General features: G+C 37.5%; 1 protein-coding gene across 1 annotated transcript; it reads right to left on the bottom strand.

Annotated features, from left to right (window-relative positions):
* Nucleotides 1-1,327: 1,327 nt before the first annotated feature.
* LOC133914151 (RNA cytidine acetyltransferase 1-like) lies at nucleotides 1,328-10,036 on the bottom strand. The gene is made up of 25 exons (XM_062357296.1): nucleotides 9,601-10,036; nucleotides 9,296-9,467; nucleotides 9,088-9,210; nucleotides 8,769-8,942; nucleotides 8,449-8,559; nucleotides 8,222-8,355; nucleotides 8,050-8,143; nucleotides 7,867-7,965; nucleotides 6,997-7,133; nucleotides 6,817-6,911; nucleotides 6,589-6,712; nucleotides 6,424-6,511; nucleotides 6,182-6,281; nucleotides 6,048-6,100; nucleotides 5,193-5,369; nucleotides 5,070-5,107; nucleotides 4,627-4,714; nucleotides 3,830-4,009; nucleotides 3,629-3,737; nucleotides 3,345-3,414; nucleotides 3,125-3,272; nucleotides 2,882-3,010; nucleotides 2,658-2,783; nucleotides 2,400-2,465; nucleotides 1,328-2,045 (listed from the first exon to the last, which is right to left on the bottom strand). Exons 1-25 carry the CDS (start codon nucleotides 9,795-9,797, stop codon nucleotides 1,800-1,802), a joined length of 3,078 nt encoding a protein of 1,025 aa, XP_062213280.1. The 5' UTR covers nucleotides 9,798-10,036; the 3' UTR covers nucleotides 1,328-1,799.
* Between the last annotated feature and the right edge of the window lie 515 nt (nucleotides 10,037-10,551).

Consider the following 10,551-nt stretch of genomic DNA (forward strand, 5'->3'; position numbering starts at 1 on the left):
TAAAATAAAAAAATTGATGACCGCAAGATCTCTATTACAGAATAGGAAAACACTCGTTCTGAAACCGGAAAACCGACGAACGAAAAATTCACACTTAACACGTTGAGTTGGTTCCCACATCATCTCTTTCACTACTCTTCTCCCATCTAATACAAAGTCCTAAAATTCAAATGGTTTACTTATTTTTGTCATCCAACCTCGTGCTCCAGCCTTACTACCTCGCTACCGGCTACAGACGTGGGACTAATTTTGCTAATAAAAATAAATGAAGAAATTAAGAGGAAAATTAGCGGATAATCTAATCCTCTCTTTTCAGATCCCATCTAAAATTAAACTACACCATCGCTCTTGACATATTCATTCAATAGTAATCTCATGGCGCATCCACATATATAGGAAGCCTTTTCTGTACTCCTAGGTACACATACTCTCCCTCTTATGAGTGTTCAGAAGGAGTATATACATCTTTAAAAGTAGTATATACATCTTAAAAAATAGTATATATATCTTAGAAAATAGTGTATATATACATATATATCAAAAAATAGTATATATATGTATAAAGTAATATATACTTAAATTATAACGGGATCAACTATAGATCGAGCCGAGAGTATGTACTTTCAGGGATATATACTTCAGTTATATATATAAGAAAACTAGTATGTACTCCGAGAGTACAGAAAAACTTTCTATATATATATATATATTATTTTCTGATATATATATATATATATACTATTTTCTAAGATATATATATATATATATTAAGATGTATATATTATTTTTTAAGTGTACATACTTCTTTCTAAATATTAGAGGGGGAGTATATATACCTAGAAGTGCAGAAAATACTTCCTATATAAGAAAACTAGTATGTACAACTAGAGTACAGAAAAAGCTTCCTCTCTCTCTATATATATATATATATATATATATATATATATATATATATATATATATATATATATTATTTTTTATATGTATATATTATTTTTCGAAATGGTAAAAAAAATTATAAGTGAATTTTTTCTGAGATGTATATACTTATGTAGTTTGATTTCATAAAATGCGAGAAGAATGATACTATCTACTAATTTTTGAATTAATTTCTTTATTTATTTTTATTAGTAAAATTAATCCTACATCTGTAGCCGCTAACAAGATAGTAAAGTTAGAGTACTTAGGGTGAATGGTAAAAATAGTTAAACCATTTAAATTTTAAAAGTTTTTATTAGATTAAAGAAGAGTAGAACAAAATAACACAGAAACTAACTTGTGCTTTATATAATACATATAGATATGAAAAGTAAATGTCAAAGAAAAATGATCAAGGACAACGTTTTCAACCATAGATGTCTATCACTTAATCCGTAAGTTACAAGCAATCTAAAATTCTGTTGGATAACCGCAGCTAAAAAAGAAATTTCCATTTCCATGGTTGATCAAACAAGGTAATTTGCTGCTTTTCTCGAACAAAAATGAACTGCGTAGGATACAGCGTAAACTCTATTCTGAAATAAGAAATGATACATCAAAATCGGTGGATGGCGGCGGCCTGAGTGGTTAGATTCTTAGAACTTTCAAGGTTATCAACGGCCATTCACCATCATGATTTACAAATTATAGCCCATAAGGCCATAATTGGCCTCGTTGACCCCTCTGCTCCTACTTTTCTTCCAGACAAAAAAGCATCCTCGTGGTTTTGAGTAACAGGATACTCAGTCCTCGGCATTTCTCTGGTCAACTCAAAACCACCAGGGTCAACAGTTTGACAGTCCCTATTTCAACTGATACCTTCAAGATCTCTTCTTTTTCGACTCAGATCTACCACCATCTATTCCTTTCCTTTTCGATTTGCCCATTTCCTTGTTCTTCTCTTTCTTATCTGCCTTGGTTTTGTAAGACTTTACACTGATAACACCGCTCGCGGACACCTTTCCATTCTGCAGCGCCTTCTCAATCTCATTGTCATCATCATCAATTGCATACTTTTGCAAAAATTTTGGGTCCACAGTAGCTTCATTCGCTGCTCTTCTTTTTTCCTGTATTTTGCCCAGTTAATAAAAAAGTGTCAATAAAGGGGGAAAAACCTACCTTATTGATTTCATGCTAACAATGGCAACATCGACTCAAAGTCATATACATAAAAACATAGCTTGATCTATTAGATGGGCAGTGAATTTTTTGTTCACCTTAGACAGCAAGCATCTTGCTGTTCACTGCATTCTCAAAAAAGCCAAAAAAAATTGCTCTTAACTTAACCATTAGTATCATTTATTATTTGCATCTGATTAAGGTGCCGCGATAGTTCATGAAATTCTTTAATCATCCTTATTACCAAATTAGTGACGAGCTCAGGATTTAAAGTATGTTCTGATGACAGTATGAAATCTCACCTCTACTTCCTGGGCTGCTTCTGCAAGGTCCTCATCCATTGATTTGCTAAGAGGGGCCATTTCAATCTGGATATAGCAGAACACAGCATGAACATGCCAAAGCATGAAATTCACAAAATAAAAGTAATAAAGAGCATGGCCAAACAAAAAACTGAAGTGACTCTACACTATTAGCATTGCTTGCATGCCCAAGAATATGGCATGATGCTAACTCTGACCTGGATTACATGCACTTATAAAGTTAACAGATTTGCTTACTTCCTTCAGTCGTGGTAAGGTTGCTTCAATTTCTTTTCCTGCAATGTTATGAAGGTAACCATACAACTTCTTCATTGTCTTGATGAAGTTAGATAGTACTTGTTCCCTTTCTATCCCGAGTTCTTCCTGTCAGTAGAAAAAGCAAGAGAATAGTTGTGAACAATCTTGATCTTGATGAGATTTACATGTATTCTGCACTTGATTGGGATTAAACATGGGCTAACCTTTACAGTGCCTATGTCTTTGTCCTGCAGACCCATACAGAACAAAACAGCTGCTTGGGCACCATGCAAAGAAACAGGAAGCTTCTCTGCAAAATACTGGTGTGAAAGGATAGGGACAAGATCCAGAATCTGCAATATCAAAATTTGGAATATTGTCTTTATATGCATGAAGCAGGTATGTGCGGCACTCCAAAAGAAACTACATAAACTTAATTTTTGACATTAGTTCAATGCATTTCTTACCAGATGATAATCGACCAAATTGTTGGAATATGCTTCTAACCGTTTCATGTCATGTGGCGATAGCATGTCTCCCAACAACTTTGATGTGCTATTCTTATCATACTCCGAAGGTTCATGCTCTGAAAAATCAATCTTCGATGCCAAGACACTAGCAAATATACCAAACAAACCATTACAACAGTGTCAAATTTCATGTGCCAAATAATTTGAAAGTTCGTACCTCATTGCGAGCTTAAAATTGAGATGCCGGAAAGAAGTTCCTAAAAGCCGTCTGAATCTTTGTCTGAAATCTGAACACATAGCTCTGACATTTAGCTAGTGCACACAAAGTATGCTTTTTTAAGTGAAAGAATGCTGTAAAATAAATCCAAAAATACTATCTAGTGCACCTACAAATAAAAAAAGGTTTAAAACCACTTTTTATTGGATTTGATGTAAGCCAAACAAAGAAGCTTAAGTTGGAAATGCAATGGAGATCAAACAAAACACTCGAGAATTTTGTACCCTGATAAAATGGATCCAAAAATCCACATTTGCTTGACTCATTAACTTCGATGTCATCACTACTTAAGGGCCTCAATACCATACAGGTATGCTCACCAGTCACAGCACTCTATAAAAGAATAAATAGCAATAAGCACAACAGAAGATGAAACATGAAGAACAATCAGTCCATAAATGGCAGGTCAGGTTAGATATCATTACTGGAATTTGGCCCACATAGAATGGATAGAAGTTGTGCTTCCGCCAAAAACGGAAAAGCTCTTGTGTCAGTCCAAAAGATACACCAAGGTAGTGGAGCTTTTCAGGACGCCGTTCACGAAGATGAACAAGGAGTGGCGGAAGATTAGCCCGAGGTTTTATGTTCTCTTCTAGCAGAGAAGCCTGCAACAGTATATACCAAGTTCAAAGTTACACCCTGAGGCCTGAGGAGAAGCAATGCACTATACATTCAGCTGTAATATATTAATCCTATAAAATCTGATTTATGATAAACAAAGGGCGTGTCACAAAAGCAACAGCAGCATAATACCGTTAGTGGTTATACAACCAAACGGAGGATATAAGTGATTCACTAATCATAAATTCACCGGGCAATATACAACAAATTCAACTCACAATTGAGGACATAAATTGCACCAAAATGGACGACATACAACAGTATGACAGGGTATGGGTATATGTATATCCAAATTCCAAATGTACCAAAGAATACAAGGTTGTATTGACATTAATACCACAAAATTCCATATTAAGCTGTCAACAAGAACGGAAACAGGTGTCGTTTTCTACCCAAAACTTCGGTTGTAAGACTAATGCGCATATAGATATTATTTGCACTAATTTGCGCCACTCTAATCTTGTTCAATGTTTGCAAAAGTTTAAAAAAATCGATAGAAATACCAACTACGTGAAATGCATCTAAATTTCTTTGCAAACTTGTGCTGTTTGCACTATTTCTAATTTTCACCATATAATACATTAAAAATTAGCATTTGAACCTTCTCTGCAGCTTCAGTAATCTTCACTTCAGATTCTTCAGTTTCTTCCTCCTCGTCAGCAAATAGTGTCATTTGCCCTTCATAGTACCTTTCAAATTTAAATTACAAAAATGTACTAGTCAGACAAAAAAGGAACAGCTTGAAATAAAGTAGTGTTGTATTTGTAAGTCGGTTGACAGTCCTTATCAAACCACAAGACATAAAAGGAAGCTAAACAGCTTGCACAGAATTGCTTTTAGACAAATATGTGCAAGGGTGAACAAGTGCCACTACAGTCGGAGAGCATTCAACAGAAGAAATTACAGAAGGTTCGATATCACAACTATGGGTACGACCCCGAGAGTTGGGTTTATACTAGAATCAGGAGCAGAGCACCAATAACCACTATATGGCAGAGATGTGAACTAAAGCAATGTGAAGAATGTGGAGAAGAGAAATAGTACCTTGCTAGAAGGTCCACAGCAGCTGAACCATAACCAAGCTGTACTTAGCAAAAGAACACTTAGGACGTACAGAGTGATGTTAAAATGTGCAAATCAAGTCAAATAAAGAGGAAAAAATTGTACCCTCAGCGCACTAGGATGGACAGCAATTCGCACTATCCGAGCTCCTGAGAGACTTGGAAACACATTGTCTTGGAACTGTTCACAAAATTTCCAAGGTATTTGATCACCAGAAGGTGCATGACCCTCATTTAGGCTTTTCATAGCTGACTTTCGAGATATTTGTCCTTCCAAACAAACCTGAAAATTCAGACTTTGTAAACGGAGTGTGTCTATTATGAAATAACTTTATAATAGGGCAGTGAGAACTCTAATATCAAGAGCTAGATCAAAGTGAGATTTGAAAAGTGTCAGTGGCTTTGGTGCTTGATTAGAATCTCTTAGACTGAATCCAACGGCCAGGATTGTAAGTTCCCATTATCCCATTTTAAGACTAGTGAACTACTAACTGCGGTATAATGACCACTGTTGTGATGAAGCAAAATTCACAGTAGAGTTTGTTATGTCATGTAAAAAACACTATCCCAATGACGCAAAACTCACTAAGGGTCTCAATGTTATGAAACAAGTAAGCTTTATTCATATGTGGTATGCATATATAGACAGAAGACAGTGGTAAACTTGAATGCTGAATAAAATACGAGTTAGCTTGCTCAATTACAATATCAAAGTGGGGTATTTTCTTCAATACAGATGGTGGTTCCCAAAAGGATTAACTCAAACAGAAGTCAAGTAGGTCAATGATGTAGAATGACAAACTAAGTACTGCTGTAATTGGTGCCTGACATTAGGGTAGGTTCTTTGTGCATTTATGTGACATGTTTCACGTGATTCAGTGATGTGGTGTGCAATCAAAGAACAAAAAACAACAGAGAGAAGTTGAATCAGTAGAAGGTTAAATCAGGAATGTTTCAGAACCTGGATTACACACAGAATATCCGGGAGCAGGTTTTTTGACTCATCAACAGGGCCTACAAAACAAGCACACTTAAGCACAGCCCAATAATATTATCATATTGAACAAGTGGGAATGCAAAAGGATGGGTCCATACCAAGCAATACAAACAAATGATGTGCCGGTGCATCAGCCATTAATTGCAAGTCATTAGGTGAATTTTTGTAGTGGGAAGCAACATAAAGTGCCATCATCCGCTGAAAATATTAAGGAAAAAATATCCATTTACGAAGATGAAATACATTCTACTTCAACTTTTACAGATATTTCTTCAGTATTAGTGAGCATTTTCCAAATATATAAAGGGAGAGTGCAAAACAGAACAATACTAATATGTACCTGTAAAAATATCTCACTCTCCTTGTGATATGAGAAAAGTGTGTCCCGGTTGACATAATACAGATCACATTCTTTTGGGTGAGGTAGCCTAGCCGAAACAAAAGATTTTGTTAATTATGCTAGAAAATCGGAACAGTAAAGAAGGCGTATTTAGATGATGCTCACCTACTGATATGTGGAATCGAATTTGCAAGGTTCAAACAAAGTAAGTCATTAAGCCAGGTCTCAATAGGGTCACCAGAGGCATATCTGATAGATTCGTTCAATTCAATTTTCTTAAACAGCCTACCTACAGGCCGAAACAAAGCAAACAATAGATGTAACACAACAAAATATTTGGAAGTTTCTTCCAAAGGTAGTTCATTATAAATTGAAAACTTAGACAACAATTACTGGAATTGGATCCATTAGACTGAACAGATGGCTGGCTTTTCGATTCTAACTGCTGGAGGAGCTTCAAAGACAATGATCGGCCTGTTCCTTCATACCTTCAACATAAAACATCCAGAATGATCACCTGTTCACCCTCATGAATTACGGTACCACATCATTAATAACAGAAAACAAACATACCCATTGACAGTGGAAGATAGGAAAACAAGGTATGGACCTAGCATGGACTTAACAATTGGCAATGGAATGGCAGCAGCTTCATCAATGACAAGGAGTTCAACTTGAGAAAGCTTTCCATGGTCATGTGGTCTCAAATACTGCAAACATTAGCAACCCTAAGAACCAGGTACATTGATATTATCATATTAAGCAAAGTGAATTGCAAGATGGATTGCTTCATGAATACATACTCAAGATGGATAGGGATAATATAAGTTTGGCACGAAAGGTGAAACTTTTCCTTAGATATGAAACTAAACATAATTTAGCACATAAAAATACATAAGATGATCTCATGAGAAAAGAACTGTGACTTTGAAAGTAGTATTACATCGGTAAAAAAAACAGCTTTGTGATTGTAGGACCATCATCTTAATTCGTAAGTGAGTGTCCAACAAGTAAGAGTACACTAATATGGTCAGAAATCAATTATATATATAATAGGACACATTTATCTAGTTTCATAGTGATCAACTGTTCAATTTAACATCTTATATTTGGATTCCATTATATCAGTCATCCAAAAATAACAAGAGGATGTATACAGTTATTGCATTATTTACTTATTGCCAAATCAATAAAGTACATAACATAATAACACCATAATAACACAATAAAGTAGACAGCAGGTACGGAAATACAAAATATCTATATCTATATTAATGTAAAAAGTATCAGTTGCTTTCTTTTCAACACTCGCCCAACATAGCGTACACAGGTCAATTCTAACCATCTGATCAACTGCACCTAACGGCTTCTATTGATTCCATGTCCTGCATTTCTAGTGGGTGGAATACCCAAATAAAAGGACGGTAGAAATCAAGTGTTCACCTGGATTGTCTGGCGGTGTTGCTTAAAGACATTTATTTGAATCGTTGCTTTCTTGAGATCCGGATCTGGACTCTTCACCACGTCATAATGCAAATGTTCCTGGAAGAGGAAAAAAAGTATTTGTAACATATCTACAGGACATATCTTTACTTCAACAAAAAAAAAACAGAGAATAGAAACTACCTTGTACTCCAATGCATTTATTCCCTTGCACACAAAGTCAAACAGAGTCTTAAGGTTTTCTGGACTTGGAGCAGTCACGAATATATTTGAATACCTAAGAAGTCAAAAAGATTAGCAATAATGAGATTAGCACATTCAACTAAGAATTAACTTTCCCTGAGTTGAGTTTTACCCAGCTGCTATGGCTCCAGCAATCGCAAGACCAAGGGCTGCTGACTTCCCACGTCCACGAGCAGCAAGCAAGGCAACCGTGCTCCTCAGGGATTTATCCAAAATAGAGTCCAGGAAATTGATAACAGCTTTACCCTGCACACGACTTTAAGTCTCAACATATGACTGATGAAACAAAAAACTTTGCTTTTGGAGATAAATATTGACAGCATATGCATCAAATTAAACCTGATCCATTGTACAGCACTTCCCAATTAAAGGACCAACTGGGAATTCTTCACGAAATTGATCCTTTAAATCTTTCAACTCCCTCTCCCTTTCTGACAATCCCTCAGAATCCTAAGACATATTAAAATGTGCATGTTACAGAGGAATCAGATTATCAGAATAGTAATAAAATAAAATCTCTAAAAAGTTCACCATAATTTGGAAAATCTCAGCAGGAGCATTCATAGGATAATAGAGAGAAAAACACTAGTAGAATAACTAGAAAAAAATAAGAAGGGCTAACATATCAATAAAAGAAAAGAGAATTTATGCACTCGTACCTCATTGTTTGTCACTGGTTGTATGAACTTCATGTGAGATGATATCGGCAAGATGTTGAGTTCATCATCCATCACAACACATGATTTGCATGATGCAATGGACAGCAAGAATCTCTCATTGAACCTCGCAGCGGCCTGAGAATGAGACTCCGTTCGGAACCTTTCATGGACATCCTGTTGACGCAGGAATGACCAAACTCACTCAAATTTAATAAAGCACGATGGGGACAGGGAGCATAGAAACTCTATCCAGCTCCTTGGTTAACTGGACCATGTATGAGTGAAAGAGGAGTGAAACGCAGGGGAGAATGAAGCTCACCATGACCATTGTATAGAGACTGGTGAGTGAGGAGAGTGAGCGGAGCAGCAGGATGATCAAACCACCACCCTCGACCGTCTCAATTGTTCTCGCCAGAAGGTTTGGCGTCAGCGCCTCAAAGTCCTGCAGCATCAACACAACAAAATTCAGCAACAGGAAAGCACTACGACAACAATCGCAGTGCAAAAACTAGAGCTTGTGGCGGGACCTGCAGGATGCACATGCCGAACGTGTTTCCCAGAACCCTCTCGGAGTCCCTGTAGAGGCAGTAGGTGATGTCCGACGTCTCCAGGAATAGGGAGAATGGGTCGGCCTTCTCGGGGTCCATGAGCCCCCGTAGCATGAGCTTCTTGATCTGCTTGGCGCGCTTCTTCTTGTGGCTGCAGCACAATAAAACATTGGGGGCAAATGAGCAACACAGCGCATATGCAACCATCTCCAATTCACCAACCAAAAAGCAAGCAAGCGTGCGGCGGCGGCGGTAGTAACAGTATCAGTAACAGCAGGAAGTACCTGCTGATCTCAAGCTTATCGCGGTAGCACCACAGAACGGAGGGTCGCGACTTGACGCGGGACTTGGCGAGCATGTAGTTGAGATTGACGATCTGGTCGCGAGACTTATCACCGACGATGATGAACATGGAGCGCTGCCGCTGCCGCACGCCGTTTTCGATCAGCGTGCGGATGCGCTCGTCCACCTTCTTCCTCATCCTGCCGCTTCCTCCTGCTGGCAGCGCTGGCGGCTGCTTTCGGCGGCAGTGGAGGGTTTAGCTCAGGGGCGGATCTACCACTGAGGCGAGGTCGGGCGGCCGCCCGAGGTGTCCCGGCGGCGGAACGAGCAGAGGAACGCGCTCGCGCCTGTCGGAGTTGGAGACGAGGTGAACCGCGACGGAATCGAGATGGACAAGGAGAAGAGTGGAGACGGGGACGGTGAGGTTGCAGATTGTGTACAAAGACGAGAGCCTTAAACCCTAACGGCAGCCGAGTGGGCTAAATGGGCTGCTCGGCATTGCCTGGAGCAGCCCATTAAGCCAACCGCTGCCCCGTTTTCTTTTTTGTCCTTTTCTTTTCCATGAAAAATCTACATTTCAAATTTGACTACAAATTCAAATTCGAAATTTATCGAAAACCCCTAAAATTTTCCAATAGTTTTTAATGAAATATTAATTAGTGTACCATTGCATGCTGTCATTGAAATATTACATTCATGATTGTGGTATTAAATAATTAATCTATTTATGGAATCATTCTTAAACATTTAATTAAAAACACACACTATGCTATATTGTACATTGTTGGCAATACATCTAAATTGTTTTAAGTTTCATTTATATTCTAATTTGTAATATGGTATGACGATTAACAACAATATTTATTGTACCTTAGTCAAGTTTTTATTGTTGTCTACTAATCTATCCGTATTTACCTTTGCTTTTTTTTATAGGCTCGTGTTTTTTATGTTCT

Source organism: Phragmites australis, chromosome 1 (genome assembly GCF_958298935.1).
Source record: "Phragmites australis chromosome 1, lpPhrAust1.1, whole genome shotgun sequence".
In the NCBI taxonomy this organism is placed as follows: Eukaryota; Viridiplantae; Streptophyta; class Magnoliopsida; order Poales; family Poaceae; genus Phragmites; species Phragmites australis.